Here is a 24,772-nt window from a genome sequence, read left to right as displayed (position 1 = left end):
GATGACTTCATGACAGCAGGATATTTAATTTCTCTCTCTCTCTCTCTCTCTCTCTCTCTCTCTCTCTCTCTCTCTCTCTCTCTCTCTCTCTCTCTCTCTCTCTCTCTCTCTCTCATGTCATCACTCAATTATTCATTTATTTATTTTGGTTTGTTTACCGAAGCGCCTGCTGAAGTGTTAATGGATTAATGAAATGCTGTTGTTTTAAATATCAGGTTTTAAACGTGTAGTTTATTACTGACAAGATCTATTGGGCAAAACAATAGTTTCATATTTTTGTCAATTTTTGCTGTTTCACCTATTGTTTTTTGTTTGATAATTGTTTCATTATGTAGCCTACTGCTGAAAAGCATGTGACGTTTAACAGCAGTTTCTATTGTGACAACTTACCCCGTATAGAGGGACAACATAAATGAAATGCATATGCTCAGATAATGCATATGAATAAGAAAATTAAATATACAAATTTTTAAACATAAACAATTGCAATACATAATTGCTGGAGGGGGAAAAGGTGTGAAACCTGGCCCTGATCTTCCCTAAACTGTTTAGAACTAGACTGTATTGGTCTCAAAATCCTCTCGACTTTACAGAGCCTGAGCTATATGCCTATAATGTTTCTATTTACAATCATGTATCCAGATTTACACTGAGAGAGATTTTGCGCATATAGGCTAGTGCTATTACAGCAATCCCAGAGGCAGTTGAATTGATTTAATCGCATCAGAACCAGACTTGCATCAGAGTGGCTGAAGCCTCTGGCAATGGAAATGACCAATATATCATTCAAAGCTGTGATTCATATGAACTGTGCATCACATAGGCTACTTTCAGTAGCCTATATTACATAATACATTCAATAAAATACAATATACAAAATTCTATTGTTTTCCAACCTATCATATCTGCACTTGGCCATAGCTACCAACTCTAATGAAATCAATTATTAAGTCGTCTTAGAAATCTGACGGTGTGATAGTTGACCAGTAGATGGAGACAGAGGCCCATTATTCTCCTATATTAACGTTTGAATTTGGACCATCCTCAAAACAAAATAATACATCATGGCTTTTTACAAATTTTTTAAAAATTGTCAGAACATTAATTAGAGGTTCTATGAATATATTGAAAATATTTTTTGCAGTGCACCCTCCTCTCGAAAATTTTGAATATCGTGCAAAAGTTCATTTATTTCAGTAATTCAACTTAAAAGGTGAAACTAATATATTATATAGACTCATTACGTGCAAAGTGAGATATTTCAAGCCTTTATTTGTTATAATTTTGATGATTATGGCTTACAGCTTATGAAAACCCCAAATTCAAAATCTCAGAAATTTTGAATATTACATGAAATCAATAAAAAAAACAAAGGATTTTAAATACAGAAATGTCGGCCCTCTGAAAAGTATTATCATGCATATGTACTCAGTACTTGGTTTGGGCCCCTTTTGCATGAATTACTGCCTCAATGCGGCGTGGCATGGATGCTATCTGAGGTGTTATGGAAGACCAGGATGCTTCAATAGCGGCCTTCAGCTCTTCTGCATTGTTCTGTCTCATGTCTCTCATCTTTCTCTTGGCATCTTTTTCAAGATGAGAACTTTTTTTTAAGGTCTACAAAGATACTGTAGGCGCGAATTTAGATGCATTGATAAGCCAGCGCAAGTTGCAGCAGCCGCGAGGACAGTGAATGTGCAGGCAGCCAGTCGTAAAGGAGTGATTGATTGGTCGCGGCACTGTGTGCAAAAAAAGGCTATTTCGGCCTAATGTCTGATGTCGGGTTACACAAAGCAAATCATCTACACAATTATTTAGTTTTCTTATTTAATGACCGACAATTTAGTCGTAATAATAATGGTGGCATAAGGCTTATTATTAGCGTTATAGCCTGAAAGGTCTGGTTTAGCCTGCAGTCATTGTTTTTTTGTGTTTTTTTTTTTCACAATGACATTTGAGTTCATGATTTTAATGTTTTTTTTTGTGTGTGTGGCAGACTAAAGACTAATGACAGACTGTTGATCTTTGAATAAAAATATGTTTGGTTCAGTTTTGAAATTCATTATAGGCTATGTAGTCTAATATAGGCGTACCCCACCAAAGCAACCCAGATGCAGATTTATGATCTACAACATCAGGAAGTTCAGACACTTCACACACTGATATTTTACATGTATTCATTGCAAACTACATTTGCTTGCACAATATAGGCCTACAGAAATGACTGGATCTAGACCCTCCCAACTCTATATACAGTGAGGAAAATAAGTATTTGAACACCCTGCTATTTTGCAAGTTCTCCCACTTAGAAATCATGGAGGGGTCTGAAATTGTCATCGTAGGTGCATGTCCACTGTGAGAGACATAATCTAAAAAAAAAATCCAGAAATCACAATGTATGATTTTTTAACTATTTATTTGTATGATACAGCTGCAAATAAGTATTTGAACACCAATGTTAATATTTGGTACAGTAGCCTTTGTTTGCAATTACAGAGGTCAAACGTTTCCTGTAGTTTTTCACCAGATTTGCACACACTGCAGGAGGGATTTTGGCCCACTCCTCCACACAGATCTTCTCTAGATCAGTCAGGTTTCTGGGCTGTCGCTGAGAAACACGGAGTTTGAGCTCCCTCCAAAGATTCTCTATTGGGTTTAGGTCTGGAGACTGGCTAGGCCACGCCAGAACCTTGATATGCTTCTTACAGAGCCACTCCTTGGTTATCCCTGGCTGTGTGCTTCGGGTCATTGTCATGTTGGAAGACCCAGCCTCGACCCATCTTCAATGCTCTAACTGAGGGAAGGAGGTTGTTCCCCAAAATCTCGCAATACATGGCCCCAGTCATCCTCTCCTTAATACAGTGCAGTCGCCCTGTCCCATGTGCAGAAAAACACCCCCAAAGCATGATGCTACCACCCCCATGCTTCACAGTAGGGATGGTGTTCTTGGGATGGTACTCATCATTCTTCTTCCTCCAAACACGTTTAGTGGAATTATGACCAAAAAGTTCTATTTTGGTCTCATCTGACCACATGACTTTCTCCCATGACTCCTCTGGATCATCCAAATAGTCATTGGCAAACTTAAGACGGGCCTTGACATGTGCTGGTTTAAGCAGGGGAACCTTCCGTGCCATGCATGATTTCAAACCATGACGTCTTAGTGTATTACCAACAGTAACCTTGGAAACGGTGGTCCCAGCTCTTTTCAGGTCATTGACCAGCTCCTCCCGTGTTCTCCTCCCACCTTTCTTAGGATCATTGAGACCCCACGAAGTGAGATCTTGCATGGAGCCCCAGTCCGAGGGAGATTGACAGTCATGTTTAGCTTCTTCCATTTTCTAATGATTGCTCCAACAGTGGACCTTTTTTCACCAAGCTGCTTGGCAATTTCCCCGTAGCCCTTTCCAGCCTTGTGGAGGTGTACAATTTTGTCTCTAGTGTCTTTGGACAGCTCTTTGGTCTTGGCCATGTTAGTAGTTGGATTCTTACTGATTGTATGGGGTGGACAGGTGTCTTTATGCAGCTAACGACCTCAAACAGGTGCATCTAATTTAGGATAATAAATGGAGTGGAGGTGGACATTTTAAAGGCAGACTAACAGGTCTTTGAGGGTCAGAATTCTAGCTGATAGACAGGTGTTCAAATACTTATTTGCAGCTGTATCATACAAATAAATAGTTAAAAAATCATATATTGTGATTTCTGGATTTTTTTTTTTTTTTTAGATTATGTCTCTCACAGTGGACATGCACCTACGATGACAATTTCAGACCCCTCCATGATTTCCAAGTGGGAGAACTTGCAAAATAGCAGGGTGTTCAAATACTTATTTTCCTCACTGTATATTGCAGAGGATTCTGATAAATTAAAATTAAAAATGAGTCAAATTGATCAAGGGTGACAGTAAAGACTTTTACATTGTTAGTTTTAAAACTTTTCGATTTCAAATACTTTCTATTCATCAAAGAATCTTGAAATGAAAAGTATTAAGCAGCACAACGGTTTACAACTTTGATAAGAAAGGTTTCTTGAGCACCACATCATCATATACAAGACTGAAGTAATGATGCTGAAAATGTTAAAGTAAAAATCACAGGAGTAAATAATATTTAAAATAGAAAAGTTATTTCAAATTGTAGTAATATTCTCACACTTTTTACTGCATTTTGATCTTTTCAAAAACTTTTCAAAAACATTGCAAATCATTTTTACAGCCCTGAAAATTATTGAACCGTTTCACAAAGAGACTCATTTTAATAAACCAACACTCATCCCCTCATTATCTTGTTCACTTAGCAAATCTTTTTTATGACAATATTCCTGTTATTATTCCAAAACACCGTTTCCAAACAAAATCATGAGACACATATATAACACAAAAAAGACTCAAATAGCTTTAGGCATTCTTTAATTCCTCTTTTTTCTTGTTCAGTCCATACACTCATGAGGTTCTATAATCTGCCCAAACAATCAAAATACATACCAATATACAGAGTGGAGAAAAAGACATGATATTTACATAGAAAAAGAGATGTATTTGTGGAAAGTTTCCAATAAGGAAAAAAAAAAAGGTAGAACTGACATCATCCGACATACAGTAATATTCATATTGTGTGCTAGTACCGTCAAATATTAGTTTTTCCATACAAACTTTTATAAACATTATAAAATATTAGATAGGGCAATATCTGATTACTAAAAAACATGTACCTAGTACAAAATAACAAAGCATATAATAAAGTCTGTAAAAATCTTTAAAATATTTGAAAACAGTGTAGCAGGCAAAAACAGGACAACTACAGATATTGTTGAGGCAAATAAATAAAACCAAAGGCAAATAGAAAATATTAATATAATAACAGTAATGAAAACTAATACATCCTACAAATGGACTCAAATCCCAACTACCACAGGTATGATAAACCTTCATGAATTTAACTCCTCCCTGATAAGAACAACACTGTCCCCTAGCATAGTCTGTATGAAGTAGTTTTCCACTTCACCAGCAGAGGACGACATAACACCATTCACCACTGACTATGGTCAACAGCACTTGGGAGAATTCTCTTACACACAGTGAGCTGTCTGTCAATAAATATCATCTTCATTGTGTAAGAAACAGCATTACACCTGTAACACTGACAAAAACACTGCTTTTCCTTCAACAGTAAACCATGACGACAATAAAAAGGGATGGGGAGCATTATGCTGCGGAATCATCACAAAAGAGTTTACACAAGAAAGGAATTGACATCTTTATTCACAGAAACATCCAGTGCATTTGGCAACCCTCAGCGGGTTTGTCACGCACACATCAATGGTCACTCACAGAGGTTAAAGCAATGCATTACTCTAATCTCATGTGCATAAAAAAAACTGACAAACACAATATCAAAAAATAGTGACAACATAAATCTATACTTAAATTAATGCTTCAGGTACAATAAAAATATACAGTACTGGAACCCAGTACACATAATGCTGGTTTATATCATCATCTTTTTTTCCTTTTCCCCCAACCTGTTCCAATTGAGTTTGCCAACCAGCAGCATACTCACAGAGTCAACAGACAAGAACGACAGCATAGATCGGAATTGGTTTGTAGTCATGGGACATATCAAACACATTTCTCCTTCAGCTCAAACCACGTTTTAAAGAGGGGGGAAAAAAAGGAGTACAAAAGTCTGCACAAAGACTGAAAAAGCCTGAAATATCCAGTATGAAAGACAGAAAGAGAAGGGCCTTGTAAAAAGATGCTCCTCTTTCCAACATAAAAATGCACCGTTCAGCAAAATATGGATTGTCATCTCCCTTGAAAAGCAGGGATACATCTCACTTTTGGAAGGGGCAAAAGGGGGACACAGCTTGCTTGTTCAGAGGGTTCACTTTACGTCCTGTTCAACAAAGATGACCTGCAAGAAATTAAACAAAAGATTCATTTAACGAGTCAAATAAAATGATTCAAAATGATCCATCTCCAAATTGAAAAAGCAAAAATACATAACGTTCAATGTATTTTACTTAAAGTCACAACTAACGGAAGTATGACAGATCTTTTCTTCCGTATTGTATGTATATCCGATTGAAAAAAAAAGAAAAGAGGCCGGAATTTAAGCAGACTAAAGGACTGAAAAAGTCCTAAGGTAAAAAAAAAGGAAATGTATGCATATGTATGCTTACTCACAATAAGATCAATAACATGTATTTCGAAAACCGATTTTAGATTTCATGCCGACTTTAATTCCTATGACACGTTGTATAAAACCTTGAGTTTATATTACGAGCCCCTCATATCCGTTTTAGTATAAGCAGACGACTGAATGGACACGCTGTACAATATCTGCCCTGTGTTCTTATCCAAGTCCAGCACCCTACACTTGATAAATTCAAGTATAAACTGGTTTCGGACTAGCAATAAAAGGCAACTTTGCCCTATGGACATTATTCTTCTGTCTACACATCAGCTGGATTGTCTTTTCTCTCAGCTCTGCCCTGTTTCCTGTTGGGCTACTATCCTCACTCCGAGACATTGAGTGTGGTGAAGCACGAACTGCTGATACAGACAGAATCTGGTGCTGTGACAGATCCTGTCGCAGTGAAAAAAAAAAAAAAAAAGAAAGAAAAACAGCCCACCGTTAGCCTCTGCAATCACTTTCTTCCTCCCCCTCTCCATCCCTCTTGAGCAGTAAAGCTATCAGGAAACGTGACTAAGCAAGAGCCAAGAGGTCTCACCCTTTCCAAGCACATATGTGTGTGTATCTATCACTGCGAGATCTTTGGCAAGTGTTAATGGAACATGTTTTTGTCAGTTGATTGTTTATATATTGAAAATAATTGATTGAAATGACCGTGGGATCAAAAACAGATAATAAGCTTCTTTATAAAAAATATTTATTTATATAAAATATTCTTGAATACTTTAAGATTAAGGCTGCACAATGTAATTCCCAAAACACCATTTAGTTTGAGTGTAAGTAAGGCAAACTATGCCTTAAAAAAATAATATAAAAGTAATGCAAAATGAGCTTAATTGAAGGTTATTAAGATTAAATTAATTTCCATGATCATTTGTTATTATTGGATGAGATTTTTGTTTTTAAATCCTTAATTCTTACCGACTTTGCCAATGAGTCATTCAGATTAATTTGTGACGGTTTTGACTGATTCGCTGAAAAGAACAGACTCAAAAGAACAATTCGCTTATACATCAGATATTACTTGGATTGCAAGCACATTGCACACAAACGACCAATATTTAACCGACTAGATGAATGGCATAGCTAGATTAAATTATATTTATTACAGAAATTTCCATGACTTTTAGGATTTTATTCATATTTAATTTGATTATTTTTCAAGACATGGACAACACAATTTAAATTCCCTGATATTTCTCAGACAGTGGGAAGCCTGTTAATTAAATATTTTGATTAGCAACTCAATTACTAATAGAATAAAAGTCACTGCTCTTCAGACAGGTCAGGAATAATCTCGACATCTGACATTCACACTTGCCAAGGGAGTGTCAATCAACAGCCCTGATGAATCATATCATACACACCTGAGAGATTTCCATCTGTCTTTCTCCATGTTGTTCTCCGGTCCTTCGCTTTCATATGACGCCAGATACAAAGCTGTTGATAGATCATTGAGATGAGACGAATGTGTCAGCAACAGAAAACAAAGCCACCTGTTTTCATTCATGAGGAATGTTCTGAACTCATGTTACTCGGTTATTTAGCATGACGGCATTTTACACCTGAGGTAAATTATGACAAGCGCAGTTGTCTTTGTGTCCGGTATCTTGTGCGCTTATTTCACAACTGTCATTAGAACAGGTTTATGACGTGAGTGGCAGAAAATGAATGAGCAGAAGAGCTCTAGTTCAGACAGGAAGTCCAAGTTCCCAGTAAACAAGTAAGGCAGAATGTAGAAATAATGTAAAATCATGTAACCTCAATATTATTAAGTGTCTAGGATTTTAGTAGATAATCGCCACTGAAACTATAGAACACCACAAAAACATGTAAAAAAAAAAATGAATCAAACTAGCATTGAAAAGCATCACATGAAATAAGTACCATCTTCACTGAAGACTGGTGCGGTCAGGAGATACTGCAGAATCTTGCGGTCTCTGTCAAAAGGACACTCCACCTTCTTCCAAGTCATGAACTCCATCACTTGTTTGGCCAGCTCCCAGAATTTCTGCAGCACAGTCAAGATTGATTCTGTTAGAGATCATCGCCTACGTTTCGTGTGTAGCTACTGTCACACTGAATCGATGCCCTTGAAAAACTTCATTTCAACAGACGCAAACGTCAAAGAACTACTGCTTCTGTTGCTACGTGACAGTGTTTTCTCAACCATCCATTGTTATGCAGTAGCTGTGACGCCATTTGTTTCCATGCATCATGCTAGCTTGCATGTGTCGCCAAGCCAAACAGAAAGAATTACCTCAAAATTGACATGTCCGTTGGGGAGCCTGTTGGTACATCCTTCATTGAGGAAGTAAATGTCTTTGATCAAGAGGCTGAAGAAAGGAATAACAATCTGGAAGGCAAAAAAGGAACATACGATTACACAACAGCTACAACTGACCAAAAACTTTCAAAAAAATGCAACCAAATCGAGCTGCCTCATTGGAGGCCATCTGAGGGTTATCGTCACAGTAAGACTGCTTTAGGCAACAGTGTTTTACAACAGCCTCTAAAGGCAGAGCACAACTGGATCTACCACTTTAGAGAGCAATAGCAATGTTTCACGACGCAAGGAAGCAGTGGCGTGTATGCAAGGCCGAAATCTCTATAGTAGCAGATTCAGCTACAACATGATAAACAAAGCTCTCTCTCTCTTCAAAACACAATAAAAGAATCCGCAATTCAAGCTTTGATGCAGAAATATGCATCAGATGTGGACAGAGATGAAGAAAAATAAATGTCATGTTTAAAAAAATTGTAGGCTACACCTGAAAATTACCATCAGCCTGAAGACTAGAAAAATGAAGTAAATACTTATTTAATAATATTAATACAGTAAATTATTCCATGACATCATCATCCTCAAATTCTTTTAAATGTTTATTTTTTTTGCTTTTTTTTGTCTTAAACCTAAACATCACACTAAAACTGAGAAATGAATAAACTAATAATGTCACTTACTCATTTTGTTGTTTAGCTGTTTTTGTTTGTTTATTTGAGTGAGTATAGTCCCATGTGACTAATTAACCTCAAGTTCAAATTGAGCTTAAAATAAGTGTGATAACGCTAGTGAACAAAACAATGGGTCAAAAATACAAGCAGTCAAACAAGTTGATGAGCTAAAGACATTAATAGAACAGTAATGCATTCCTGATTTAATTTGTTTACAGTGGGAATTCCTGCCCTGGAACATGCACATATTTTGTCTCTTGTATCTTTAAAGTAACAGCACTAGCCAAAGTCTAAACACATCTGATTTTAGGGAAAAACAAGTGACATGGGCCACTGTGATGCAAAGAAGCGGAGCATTCCAGAGTTGCTCGGGAACATTCTGTCTCCCCACCTAAACCCACACAGCGAACATCTCCTCCCTAACCAGTCGAAGAAGCAAAACAAGCCTTTACAAAGCTTAACAAAAACAAACAACAAACAAGTCCCCAAAAAATGTAAAAGAACACGCAAAAAAAAGTTGTGCAATCTGACAAAGACATTAACAATGCGAACATCCTTTTGGCAGACTCATGCCGGATGGATTTTATTGCGTGAGTTTGCTCACAAAAAAACACTGAAGAGCATCAGAACATTTTGTTAACTGGCCGACTGCCATGTTTTTAGAACAAAAATGGAGCATATTTTGCAGAGGAAACAGAATGTCCCATTTGACGCCTTGCCCTCAACAAATCATCCACAAACAGTCCAACCATTATTACATAACTCTCGGGCAAAGAGGCCAAACTCAATTTACTGTAAACACAATGTCTCTGGATTGGGGTCCGCATTTTCAAGCGATCTTTTACGTAACGAATCAGATTTGATCATTATCCTCATTACGTTTGTTGTTATTATCAACACAACATATCACACACTTCAAACCCCGTTTAAAAACACCCAAACAGGGTTATGAAACCAACGTTCCTACGACTTCTGTAAGAATATGTCTGGAAGGAGAAATGAAGCGCATTACCTTCTCTCTGCTACTATGAGCAGTGATGGATCTCTGAGTGGCTCCACGCAGAGCTGTTCTGTAGTTGTAGAAATTGCTAGAGGGATCCATCTGGTGCTGAGAACAGAGGGGGAAAAAAACAGGTTTATGCACCAACCTCAGGACTTGGCCTGAAAAATGTAGATGTGGTTTCTACAAACTAAAGTTTCTAATGAGCCCTAAATCCATTCGGCATGGTTACGTCTTAGTTAGAACTACTGATTTAGGCAACATGAGTCACTCTAGTTACTATTCAGCATGGGACATTCTTTCATGGGAACCAAGTAAGATGATACATTTCATGTGCTTTCAAACGTCATTAAACTTTTTGCCTGAAGGTGAGACGTTCACAAAGGTTCAGTCATCTTAAACCAGCAGTTTTAGTAGGTCCACTATGGTTCAAAAGAGTGGGGTCAGTAAGCTTTTTTTAATGTTTTTGAAAGAAATCTCTTACTCTCACCAAGGCTTCATTTAGTTAATCAAAAATACAGTAAAAACAGTAAAACTGTTCAATAATATTAAGTAATATTAAGTTACACAAGTTTAAATATTACTTTCAATATATTTTTAAATGTAATTTATTCCTGTGGTGGCGATTTTTAATTCCCAGCAGTCATTTCTCCAGTCTTCAGGGTCAGGAGATCCCTCAGAAATCATAATAATATGCTGATTTGCTGCTCAAGAAACATTTATTATTTAATGTATTTACTGTTACTTTTGACTAATTTAATTTGTCCTTGCAGAATAATAGGATTATTCTCTCAGGTAAGCAAACTTTTATTAGGGACTAGAGGTGAATATCTGCAGCTTTAACATTCAAAATTCTAAGCCTTTTATCCTACAATCCTCCATTGTCTGAGAGTAAAACAAAAGGAAAAAGGTGTTGTGATACAGAGGCTGAACCTCCCTGAAGACTACACATACAGTCCCTATTTACACATCAAAATGCTGCACCCCACAAGGCGAGACTGAACCATGAGTAGGTGTGCGTGTTGCGTACGTAAGTCATATATCACGTTCAAAGCCTCTATAAAGATAAAGCAAGAGCTAAACAAACCCTCTTTAGACAGTAAACACAGTGTGCAGATTCAAAATTAAAGCCTTAAAGGTCTCAACCCCTAAAATGTGGCCTAAAAAGCTTTGTAAACATTTGCACACCCACTCAAAGGGAGAATTGCCGTGCTTCAGAAAAATAATGATACAAAAGCAGCAATTCTCGCCCACTGGAGACTAAAATTGGCAAGAGGTGGCATCCATACTGTCATGGGTTTGAGCATCATGCATGCATGAGTCAAGGGGACAAGAGCCAGGGTTGAACACTTAATGTGCTTAGTGCCATGTCAGCACTGCGTTCAATCCCACTCATGTTGTCCGCTACATATTCCCTCACTCCAGTGAGTCACACCCACCCACTACTGTAAACAGAAAAGATGAAAAACCTACCTCTAGTATATCAAATTTGGCGGTTTTGACTTTGCCCCAGGTCTTCTTGAGCCGTGACACGGGGCTCATGTTCATCCCGGCTGAAAGACACACAGAAACAGACACAGGTCAGCACACTGCGACAACCTCATTTCCTGTCAGAGGTGCAGTTTCTCTGTAGCAAATAGAGCAGTTAGGCCCATGAGCCCACATGAACAATGGCATTAGCAGAGCATCATTTCCCTCCGACAATAAGTTTAGCTTATAGCGCTGAGGGTCACGGTGGGCTTGTGCAGTCAGCACTAATGACCAGATGAGGTCAGAGTGTTGACTGGAAATCACTAGGGGTGGGTCAACCAATCAGATTCGTCTGTACTGACGACAGAATCATTTCTTACTAAGCCTAATACTCGTTTTTGATGCTTTAAAATCAATGTGAAATCAAAATTCAACTTTACTTTCCTAATGCACATTCTTTAGCCATTGTTTTAGCATTCAGTCCATTTTGATATATGTAATGTTCATATAAACAATTCCTGTTGCACTCTGAAATAAGTTTTGGGTCAGTAAGACTTTTTTCAAAAAGTCTCCTATGCTCACCAAGGCTGTATTTATTTGATAATTACAGTAAAAAAATATTAGATATTTGTAGATCATACATTCACATTTTGCTGAATATTTTGTGATCTACATGTGAAAATCCATTTGTTTCAGATCTTTTCTTCTCCAAATACAACAGCCTGAACAATGTCAGCACTATCTATCCATCACCAGAAGAGCCATGCAAGACCTTAGTACCATTAACAATCTGTCTGTACTAACAGGTGTCAGACCCAAAGCTGCTCCGTCACACTAACACGATACTAGTGAGAATGATCTTTCAGTCCTAGCCACGCGCTGACACTCCATTCACGTCACACAATGTACGTTGCCTCCAAAAAACACTAACAGGAGCGATCAAACTTTCCCATGACTTGTTTGTTCTCTTCCAGTGACTTTAATATCGGCCCTCCATCTCTAGGGAGAGAGGCTTGTGTAAGAGCCCCAGCCCACAGGCTTGTCTCCAGGGAATGACCAGGGAAAGGACAGCTGGTTCCACTCCCTCCCTCCCTCCCACCCACAATCCCCTCCTCAATGAGTCCGTCCCTCTCTCAATCTATTGGATTGGTCAGCACTGACCATCTGCCTGAAGGATGCCGCTCCCTCGTTCCAGCTCTCACTCACACAAGCTGAACAGCTGCCTCCTCTCATGGCCCTCTCCACTCCTGCTACCCTACCCATAATGCCTCAGGCACACGCAGCTAATCATTATTTTGATATAATTATTATTGATAATAAAAGCATGCATCATATATTATTAGAAATCAAACAAATATACAAATGTTTGGAATATATTTTATATAATATATTATAGTACAGCTAAAGATTATCTGAAGATTTTCCAAACAATGAACAGATAAGATACAGTAAAGGTTGAAATGTATTATCTAAAGCTTGACGCACAGCTAAAGACACTAGAGCACTCCACAAACACAAATAAACTGATCAATTGTTTGCAGAGACTATAAGAGACCAGTGACTTTGTTGTGTGTGTGTTAAGCGTACAAGAGCAAGGATTAGAAAAGCAAACCAAATCCTGCCAAAACAGCAAACTGTATTATCCAAACAGATTTGTGGGGAACAAGAGAGCTTTCTGTAGCAAAGTGTTGCAAGGGACATCAAAATACTCACTAATGATGGCCATGAGCGAGTTGAAGTTGCCAATGTTGAAGCATTCTCGTGCCACGTCGATGAAGAACTCAATGACTCGAGCCCGATGTTTCTTCTTTACAGGCTGCATAAGAAAAACGAGCAAATTATGAACATCAAAAAGGGATATTTATAGCCTCTGATTTCAAAGATCACTAAATACTTCAGAGCCTTTCATGATATATTTAAAAGTTTGGGGTCGTTAAGATTTTTTTGCTAACCAAGGCTGCATTTATTTGATCAAAAAATACAAATAAAAACTGAAATATTACTACAATTTGAAATAACTGTTCTCTATTGTAATATACTTTAAATGTAATTTATTCCACTGATGTCTTCAGTTTAACATGATCCTTCAGAAATTATTCTAACATGCTGATTTGCTGCTCATTTATTAATTTTAAAAACAGTTGTGCAGCTTAACATTTTTTGTGGAAACTGATAGTTTTACAGGGTTTTTTTTTTTATGAATGGAAAGAACATGAATTTTCTGCCCCCAAACTTTTGAAAGATAGTGTATGTTTTCTATAAAGCCTATATTTAATCACATTAGAATCACTAATTGTGCAACACAACTAACTACTGTACAGGACTTTAAGTTGCTAGGTGAGTCATAGCATAAGATCAGATAATTACCATGCAGATCTCCGTCGCCACCAGGTAGCTGAGCCTGTTGAACCACTCCACATAAGCCTCCAGGTTGCTTGCTTTTTTGTGATCACTAAAGCATCTCTGCAAGAATCAAAATTTCAAAGATCAGTATCACTATTATAATTACACTGAGGCTTGAGCTTAGTCAAGTGCTTCATTTAGAACATCGTGCCACAATGTTTTCTAGTTGTTAGTTTTTTTTTAAAGACACCATTTGGGTTATCTGCCATTATCTGTGTTTTTAATTGATCGGTATCAGCCAATTTCATGTTTTTTTAAAATATCTATGATGGAGAGACCTTGAAGTTGTCTTCCATCACTGTTTTAACTGTGTTCTTACTATTCCTATGCATTGTATAACATTTACGTGGGGTTTGCTGTTTTACATTTCCTGTTTTAGCTAAGTGGGCGCTCATTTTAGCTATCAATAGAAATATTTGTGTTGATTTTATGTCATATTTATTGACTTGTTTTATTTATTGACTTAATAATCTTGTGTATTTATTTATTTCAATATCAATGCATACGGTTTTTATCCTAAATTCTGAACTGCAGGAATTTTGACAGACATTTAAAGAGTTCATCATTTGTGAAATATCGCTCTTGAAGTGATCTCACAGAACTCTGAATGCTGGCATATGCGATTCCTACATTCCCAACCCAAGAAACAAAGGCCTCTGAGATGACTGATGATCTCCAACAATGCATTCAATCAGAGAGTTCGAGCTATTATCTGTTTAAGGGAATGTATGCAGACGCTCTGTCGGAAAGCTCGGGTCACTCTAACCCTTCATTCCTCACATTCCTACAGTCTGACTGTGCCGTCCGTCACACAATGCACAATCTACCCTACTCTACCTTTGATGGATAACATCAGAGAGCCATGACAGTGCACAAGGACCCTCTGGAGAGACGGCGACCAAAACAAAAGAGAAAATCGCACCAGTAACGCCTTGACACGAGCTGTTGCCCAGCAGCCAGGCGGCAATGGGCATTACGAGGCAGGGCTAAGCAAACTTTTGGCGGGTTACTGTGAGAAACCAGTTGCTAGGCTTTGGCCACAAAAGGACACTGTGAGGAACGTGATGAGGGAAACTTGGACAATGACAGATTAGACAAGGAATGTGCTGTGAACGCTGTGTGAAAAAGGTGACACAGCGTTGAACCCGAGAGTCAACGTAAACATTGTGCGTATCGATTTGTCCAAGTTGGATATTTCCTGTAGTGAGCGAAAGACATACCATTTGTGTTGAATGTATTTTTAGTTAACCTTGCTGACCATAAACAGGATGGGACTGTTACCTTGTCGTTATCAAGAGGGTCTTTCTGAACAAACGCCTGAACAAACTCCTCTGGTCCGATGTAGCTCAGTCTTTCCTGAAAAATAAAGAGAATGTCAATGTAACATTTGCAGTAAGTCCAAATGGTCGCCTTGAAAATAACTACACGGATTATTGATTTTGTAAATTAATCCATCCAAACCCACAGTGAGGTGAGGAATGTAGGGTCATGTAAACAGAGGAAGTTCCTCTCACCAGTTCAATGTGTGTGAGTTGTTGTGCCAGGGTAAAGGGGTCATTGCAGATGGTCAGAATGTCTCTCTGGATAGACTGAGGTTTGGTCTTCAGTACAGTTAGTCTGTCGGTCACAGACGAGTTGATCTTGGCCAGGGCCTCCTCATACTGACTCAGTGTGGTGAGCTTACGGATCAGCGTTTGTGTCATCTGTTGCACCGCCTTACGATAGAGCTGAAGAGAGACAGGAGACAGAAGTTGTGGATTTCATTACAACCATGCTTTTATAGACCAGAATTACCAGCTAATCATTCATTTGAAAGGATTGACAGCTAAATGTGTCCTGCACTGATAAGAAAGCTGAGGGAATACACAGAGTATTTGCCCTGCAAACATCTAATGGATTTTCAGGCGCATAACGGTGGAAAAAAAGCCCTTTCCTCTTCATTGGTCAGCAATGACGGTGGTTCGGCTTATATGGTCTATCATTCCAAGATAGGGTCTTGAGTATGTTACATAAACAGTTAATGGAAGATTACGAAACAGCAGCACTTCATTCATGTCCTTCAAAGGTTCACAAGAGCCCTGCATGCCTCCCATTTCCCCTCGTAACAAGATGAGGTTGAGTTATCTAATAACAAGAGCCTGACACAGTTCTGGACTTCTGTTGCATAAGAAGAGGACAGCAGCGGTCATGCCCTGTTGCTCAACATCAGTCAGGCTGTCCATCAGCCAGTCATCACCAGTGGGCTTTAAGAAGCATTTTTCTTACAATAATTTCAGATTTTTTTCCAGCTAATGAACGCTAAAAAACTTTGACAGCCAATCAGAATCCAGCGCTTGAGCATTTAAAAAGGCAGAAAACATAACTGAAGTGTGTGCTTATAATAATACGATATTGTCCGTTGGTGTGGGCGCTAATGTAGTTATCGTTATAATTATCATTCTTGGTGTGAACGGTCCTTAAAGGTTTTGCTGATTGATGTACAAAACATCTTTTGTTTCTGTCAGGCTTCTGTACTCCTTTCTGACGCATAGAAAATAAAAAGTGGCCGATTAATCTGCTGTGCAGGAGGTCAGTGGCACATAAATCCATCTGACTTCAGAACAACCAGCATGCTTGTGCACTCCAGCACATTGTGTAGATGCAAGAATATTGATGATCTGAGAGAGAGAGTGAGAGACAGAGAGAACAGGAGACGAGACCTTGCAGCACTTTAAAGAATCACAGAGAGTCTTTAATAATTCCATCTCCAAGGTCCACCATGTTGACACAGAGGAAAAGAAGATTATTTTTAGCAGGAGTTCTTGGCGATAACTGCTTGACATTTTAATGCAGCAAATCAGACAACTTACTTGTTGTGAAAAAATTAGAAAGCTGCTTGTGTGCTGCCTCCACATTTTTAACCCTGGCACGAGTGTGCGACAGCCGTGCAGATCACTCTGGCATGGACACACCACACCCAGGTCAAAGGGAAAAGCTCTCCATTACTTTCCCAATAAACAGAATGTGCGCAAAAGGTGTCCAAATGTGCACCAAACGCTTGGATCTGCAATTGTGCAACTGCGCCCTGCCTTTCCTATACAGAAGACCACATGCATAATGACGATCTAAGCACACCAGAAGCCTGAAGACCAAACTGCGGTCTGGACACAGATGTTACAACATCTATTCTCAGCTCCCGCACCGAAAGCAAGAGATCTGCGATGCAATTGCCAGTAAAAAGACAGCAGGTCAACAAACTGCTGGCAAACTCATCAGGACCGATGAGGTCCAGAAGAGGTCAAAACATAACAGGCCTAACTGGAAAGCACTACATAGTGATCTTGTTATGATGGGCTGGGAGCACTGGAGAGTACATTTGAAAATACACCACATTTTGTCTCATGGGCTCATATATTATTATAAATACACCTATTGTCTATTGTGTGGCTCTGACTGCTGTGAATCCCCCGTCAATGTAGAGTCAGTGCTCTACTGTAACAGACACTCATTACCCCACGATTCACATTCGAGTACACGCCGTACACATGAAGGGGAAAAACACAGGGACTGAATTACATAATACAGACAGCATACTGATGGTCTGAACAAATGCATTCTTCAAGCTTTGAGACGCTCTTCTCATGCAGATACACATCTACACAGATTAAATTTGTCTCGCCTACGTAGTAGATGTTAAGATCAAAGAGACTTTGATGAGTTTTGAAACAAAATAGTGTAACCATTTCATTTACTCATTATGGGTCAGTGACAAGTAAAACTATACATAAGGGAAAAATATATACTTTAAATATAGTGCTCTTGTATTCATGTTGGTTTCATGGGTTTTTTTTTATACTTGTAACATTTTAGAAAAGTTTAAATTTAAATTATGTTGTGTAAAGGTTCATTCATCCTTTAATGAGGCTGTTTTACATATTATATTAAAGACCATTGTCTCATTTCAACATTTTTGATAGAAAAATAACCTTAATTCATCATATAAGAGGTGTGTTCAGGTTATTGTGTGTATGAATTGGGTTTTAATGAATTTTTAAATAAATAAATAAATAGGTCAACTACATCATTGACCTTTATACAGTTATAGCTTTCCATGTTATCTTTTGAGTGTACATGCAGTCTTATTAGTTTATCACCCTTTCACTAGATTGAAGAGGCGGTACAACACGAACACATTTCCTCCATGAGCGTAGCGGGGCCGCAGAAGGTCATCGATCTCCAGGGTCAGGATGAAGCAGATCAATAGCCACGCATGTGTTTACTACACAAGTCACCGGAGGATGAGTCCTGCTTGTCTTTTCGGGTTAGAGAAACATCATTCGCTTGGATCTGTTGGGTCAGCGTCCTCCATCTTAAACTGTCTATTCTAACTAGCTCCCTGCTGTTAGTCATTACAATAATGCTCACAACCATGTGAGATGACCAGAGCTTGCTCGGGCAAAACTATTTGTTTTTTTCACTGTACATTAACAAAATCAAGATTTGCAGACAGAGGAGGACTGTTCAACTGCGGACTATGGAGACACAGGGACATTCGAGGACAAAGCTTAATGAGAGCTGCCAACTTTTTTCAAATTTAAAGGGAAGTGACAGGCTCAGCTCCGACCGATAAACAGCAAAAGTACGTGAGCACAACAGAAGGACGATAACCTGATGTAAAAAAATGAAATCTAATCATGTAACAACCTAAGAGTGGTTTTTTGTGTGTGTCCTGGAAGTTTAAAAAGAATTTAGCATAAATGATTCCAAATGTGGTGAAAAAATGCTAAGCCAGAACATGGTAACGTACGAGTCAGCGCTAATGGAACAATTTAAATGCAGCCTGTGGAAAAGCACCAGTGAAGACAAAAGCAGCAGAACAAAAGAGCTTTATTCTCGCTTCTGTCAGAGCACTTTAGGTCTAAAGAAATCTCACTCCCCAGTGCTCAGGTGTTGACACCTTCTCACCCAGCGTGTTACATCTTATGTCTTAAGCAGCCAAATGTTAAAGAAGCCATGCTAAGACTTATGCAAAGATGTTTTATTCTGTCTATGCTAATAGTGGTACTAAAGGTATAAGGAAACGCTAATGTCTTTGACGCAAGTATTCTCACCTTTCAGGTGGTGACTATTATTTTAAAACGGCGTTGCCCTTTAGCTGACATTTCCTTAAGAATAAAAAAAAGCTCATTGTTTCTGCTGAAATGATCACCTAACACTTGGAAGCGGCAGACTTACTTCATCTCCAGTACTCAGACGATGTGTTAGTTCCTTCAGACTCTTCATCATCCTTTCATCCCTGAAGTCATAGGGAAACGTCTCCGTCCACTCAGTCAGCAACTGCAGGACCTTAGGAGCAATTTTCCTGACTCTTGCCTATAGATAAAGTAAAAATAAACAATGTAATTGCAATTGCAAATTATTGTCCCTAGATTCTTAAAGTTCCTTGCTAATGCTAGAGCAACCATGACGACTGAAGACATCTTCAATCAGTGTAATGATACATGATGTCTTTGCCAGTTTACCTTGTCTGCCTGAGGATCACTGAGCCTCTGCTGGTCCACACACAGATGGCACACTTTGGACATCAGCTCATATGGATGAGTAAAGAGACGGGAACTGAGCAGGAACGTGAAGATGTATGTCCTCTGCAAGTCAATAAAAATTGGATCAAAGTTGGTCTAAATCTATAAGGTAATAAATCTAAGTGTTAACTACATACATTTATATTTCTGGAGAATATAACTAGTTAGCTACATTACCGTTACAAAGTTTGGGGTTGTTGTTTTTTTCAAATGAATTTTTGCCTTTGTTTTCTATTTTAATATACATTTAAAATGTAATTTATTCCTGTGATGGCAATCACTGAATTAAGCTGAAATTTCAGCATCATTACTCCAGTCCTCAATGTCAGATGATCCTTAAAAAATAATTGATTTGGTGCTCAAGAAACATTTCTTATTATAAAAGTTTTTTTTTTTTTTTTTTTGGAAACGGTGATCCATTTTTTTTCCCAGGATTCTTTGATGAATGGAATGTTCAAAAGAGCAACAGTTTAAATAGAAATCTTACTTTTGATCAATGGGTCCTTGCTGAATAAAAGTATTAATTTCTTTATTAAAAAATCATACTGAACCCAACCTTTTGAACGGCAGTGTATGTTGGTGATTGTTAGACAGTTTTGACATTTAATTTTTTTTATTTGAGACATAAAAATGAGCGCCCATGTGTTTTCCAAATATCAGAATAAGGCTGAATACTTTTGATACTCTATATACTCACATCAGGATAGTACGCCACTGTAGGGACCAAGTGCTCAATAAGTGCCTCCAAGGACCCTGACACCAGGTTGTTGTCATGGTAATACAGGCCTTCGTAGTCCTCTTCCTTGGCCTTATAAATATTCTTGTTGTATGCATTGGGCCCATACATCACTGGAAAGGGTGGCGTTTGAGGCATTTTGTCCTGTTGAAGGACATGAAACACAGTCTGATGAGCCTCAGATAAATGCAAACACACTCAAAAACAGACATTAACGTATGAACCAATTCGTTAATGCGGAGCCTTCATCCTCCTCTGAAAAGTTTGTTTTCCTTTGTGTAAAACACAAAGTCCCCAGTATCATTATAGGAAGCTGAGTGGAAAATTACTTTTCCTCGGATGGACGACTCATGGGGATGAATATGTCACGATTAATCTCAATGTGCAAACACCTTCCCTGATTGAGCCTAAGAGAACTTGAATTTAATCTCCATTCAGTGCGCATTTCAGACTCACACTCGCTAGCTCTAATCCACCATAAAGCAGCTGAACGTACCGCCACTCACAAACACCAACAAATGAATCTTCATGCTGCTTTTACCTCACGTGGATGTACAAAACAGAGGCTCTTTTAACTATGGTTTGATACGAAAAAAACACGATGACCTATGAGATCTAGCGCTTCTGAAAAGAAGGATTCTCTTTTTCCCCCCTCAAAACCAAAACGTGGCCCTTTACAGATGAGAGTCCTGTGAGTCGGTCAGCATTAGCTAGAGGTGATAAGCAGACAAATGCAGTTCTTTACCCACACAAAGAGCTCTGACTCACACTGCCTCCCTCCTACTTCTGTATCTTCCAGGCTCTTGAGGATCGGCAGAAAGTGAGTTTTGCACATGTCAATGCATCACCTAATCACGCGGGCGGCTCCAGCATGCCAACACGAGCTTCTGTGCCATTGCAGAGCTCAGCACGTGACTTTATGTGAGATTCCTGGACACTGCGCATATGGGCCCCTCAATGGAGGCATTCACAGCTAAGGCACGGGGCGTCAAGGGACGCCCCAGACAATGTGCGGCCCCAATGGCCGCCTGCCTATTCAGGCTCACAGGCGTTTGGGTGCCAGAGTCGGACGGGAGTGCACAGGAGGGAGGGGGCGTCGTATGATGAGGTATATGGCCCCCCACAGAGACCTCCTTCATAAAACCATAGACATTAGCATCAAAATGGAGGCCCAATAGGTCAAAGCAGCAAACGCCCCCCGCGCATCTGCTTTACCATGTGTTATACCATCTGAGCAAGTCAATGAGTTGAAAAGCGAGGAAGGCCAACTGATGTCATGAGTGACTTTGCTCTCATCACCAGAAATTGACAATTTGTCAAGTCCTGTATGAATGATGCCTCTGGGAACCACATACAGTTTTACTCTCTGTCTCACATTCTGTGACAGCATTTGCCAAAACATGCAAAGAAATAAACCACCTTGTTGTTTTTGACCAACCAGTGTTGACTCAACTCATTATATGGCCAAAAAGCAGGATCCTCCTGCGCATCTGCCGATGGAAACCTATTAGCGAAGCCCCCAGGCCACAATGCAAATCTGCTAAAAACTGCAACTGAAAAAGCCAAAGCCCTTTTAAATTCACTAGGCACACCAGCTGCAGCCCAATTTAATTCTGTGAGTGAATAAAACAAAGCTGAAGCTGATTAGTAGCAGGGAATCTGGATGTGTTTACTTTTTGGTTGCAGGTGTCAAGTATGGCCAGCCACATGTCCTCTCCCCTCTCCTGCTTAAACAAACACTGAGCACAGCCTTCACAACAGGGACCGTATAGCGTATAAGCAAACAAAAAGGTCCTTTCTTTCACACAGTCACTGCACTGTATTTGTCAGAGCTTTTATTTTGACTATGTAGAATATTTGGCATCCATGCACGGCTGCATTTCAAATAGTTATGACTATCAGAAAGCTGAAAACATTCAGTCCCACCCACATGTTGACTGTAGTGTTGATTACTGCATCTCTAGACTTCCTCAAGCATAAAGCAACATTAAGCAAGATAAATAAACTGTCTGATCTTCAGGGTCCCCACACCTTTTGACCAATGAATTTCCATGATTTTTCCACTCATTTGGATTTTAAAGATTATTTTTATATTAAGATTACGCTCACAAAGTTGATAAAATAGAAAATGTAATAAATAACATAACATTCTTATTTACAATAATTACATTTCCACGAGTTATTAAGATCAATTTCCATAGAAATCATGAATTTTACAGGTTTTCCATGGCCGTGGGAATCCTATCTAATGCAAATGTAGAGGTTAAAACAACAAAACCCAAACATTCTGGGCTGTTTTGAAACTGCATCCTCAACCACAGGGTTTGTTGTGCCCATTGGCATGATTTTAGAAGCTGTAAAGTTGTTGTGGCAAGTCTTATCTTTAAAGGTTGCTTCATGCTTAATATAAAAACAACCAAGGATTAAACTCTAACAAATAGGAAGGACTTTTCACTGCTGTGCTGACAGGAATACATGATTCCCACTCACATTCCTCTAAAAGATCCAAACAAACAAATGCCTGCCGTATTCAAATTACTTTGTTTGTTATGGTCCACGCATACAACTCTCAGAGTTTGATGTAATATAAAATTACGTTACGAATATTATGAAATGAGGAAATAAACCTGTCTGCTCAAGACACTGTCATAGACGCTGGCATGACGAAACATTGCCAGTTTCCAAATAAATTGAGCAAAAGGATCAAATTGCGTCTTAGTTTTTATTTTGGTTTCTGTCAAAGTGGGTTACATGTTAGCCTTGGGAAATGAGCAGGTGTGTGTCTGTGTGTGTTTGTGTGTAAGACAGTGGGGGAAGGGAGCTATAGCTTCATTGAAACTACTCAAGTGCGTTTAAGTAAATAAAGGGCTTGTCTGGCAGGGCATACTGTCCTTCCACTGTAAAAGCACTTTGAGCTATACCTGCATGACTTGTATCACAGGGGCAAAGTCCAGCCAAATCACAGCGACCTGATGCAGATCAGCATTTCAAAACAAAATCAAGTGTCTCGGACACACTTCTTTCCACAATTTTTGACCTGAAGAATTCCTTATTTCAATAAAATTCAGTGAAAAAAGTACAATAAACAACACAGATTTATCAAGTAGCCTACTGTAGATATGACAATCTGCTTAATTCCCAAAATAGCTTACTTATTTGATAGTGGAGAGGAACACATGGCTAATGATCATCTGAAATCAACAGGGGAATATTCAGCAAAAACCCTCCAGTTCCCAAAACCACCCACCACAAGACCACTACTGCTCTAACATAGGATAAATGAAAATGATTTCCCCACTGAACACACAAAACTCCATAAAGCTGCCATCTTCATTCTGCAGTGCACACCATCTGTTTAGTACACATGTACACTATATTCCTATGTCAATTCACTGTAATTTTATAACATATCACATCATATACACAAACACAATTATAATGGCCTTTCATGATACTTTAAGATTTAACTAAGCCCCATGGGTTTTCCAGAATTGTTTAATTCCCTGAGATATCCTTATCTCTTTAACTATATAACTAGTGAGGTATATAAACATTATAGCTAATCACTGTATAATAGTATACATCAAAGTATCATGGTAATACCATGACACATATACATTAAACAAAATTATCAATTAAATCATCAAACCAGTCAAAAAGGCAAGACTAAAATTTGAATTACACTATCAATACCATAAATAACCAATAATACATTGTAATCATCCATTATGGAACATGGCACTGAATTTGTTGAGCATAGGATATCAGCTGTGAGAGATCATTTTCAGGATCCACCATACCACAGGCTAGATTCTTTATTAATGTACTTATGGCAATAAGACAGCAATGAATATTATCAGCACCGAATATGTGTTGGGTATGTTTAAATATAAGAAACTGGATTCTGCCTTGTTTGCATGAGATTTATTGACTGACGAATATAGAGAAGGTTAGGCTACTGTGAAATAATATCGAAATAATATCAAAATGCATGCAAAACAAGCGGCGTCTTAAGTTAAAGGCATCATTTGAGCGCTTTTGTTATTAAAGCGCATTAAACATCTCTTGCGTTTCTCACCTCGAAAGGGACAGAGACTCCGCTGTAGATCAGCTCTGCAGAAGTTTGGCGTTGAATGGCTGAGCAAGAACCTCCGAACATATAATCACACACTTCAAAGAAAAAGATTCTTAAAACATACGAAACTAAAAAGTCTTAAACCACGCTGCGTACTCCCAGGTCATACGGATACCGACTGTGACATTCAAGCGTATGATCCTTAGAAATATCTCCAGGAGGCAGTATATGCGACGCGCTATGCACTCACGATCTCAAGCAAGTGTGTGCGGATCCACAGCGCGCGAATAGTAAATGATAGTAGGCTGAGCTGTGGGATGCGAGGTGACCAATCAGCGGACAGCACCAGAGACCCGCGTGCATGTCAGCGCGCGC

General features: G+C 38.7%; 1 protein-coding gene across 1 annotated transcript; it reads right to left on the bottom strand.

Annotated features, from left to right (window-relative positions):
* Positions 1-4,394: 4,394 nt before the first annotated feature.
* rasgef1ba (RasGEF domain family, member 1Ba) lies at positions 4,395-24,772 on the bottom strand. The gene is made up of 14 exons (XM_084414327.1): positions 24,401-24,772; positions 20,284-20,466; positions 19,527-19,649; positions 19,240-19,377; positions 15,540-15,752; positions 15,307-15,381; positions 13,990-14,085; positions 13,336-13,438; positions 11,626-11,705; positions 10,165-10,260; positions 8,458-8,553; positions 8,085-8,208; positions 7,565-7,637; positions 4,395-5,915 (listed from the first exon to the last, which is right to left on the bottom strand). The coding sequence occupies exons 1-14, from the start codon at positions 24,479-24,481 to the stop codon at positions 5,891-5,893; spliced, it is 1,506 nt and encodes a 501-aa protein (XP_084270453.1). The 5' UTR covers positions 24,482-24,772; the 3' UTR covers positions 4,395-5,890.

The sequence above is a fragment of the Rutilus rutilus genome (genome assembly GCF_951802725.1).
Source record: "Rutilus rutilus genome assembly, chromosome: 7".
Lineage (NCBI taxonomy): Eukaryota > Metazoa > Chordata > Actinopteri > Cypriniformes > Leuciscidae > Rutilus > Rutilus rutilus.
Note: the sequence above shows the minus strand (reverse complement) of the source record. Positions and strands in the feature narration are given on the sequence as shown.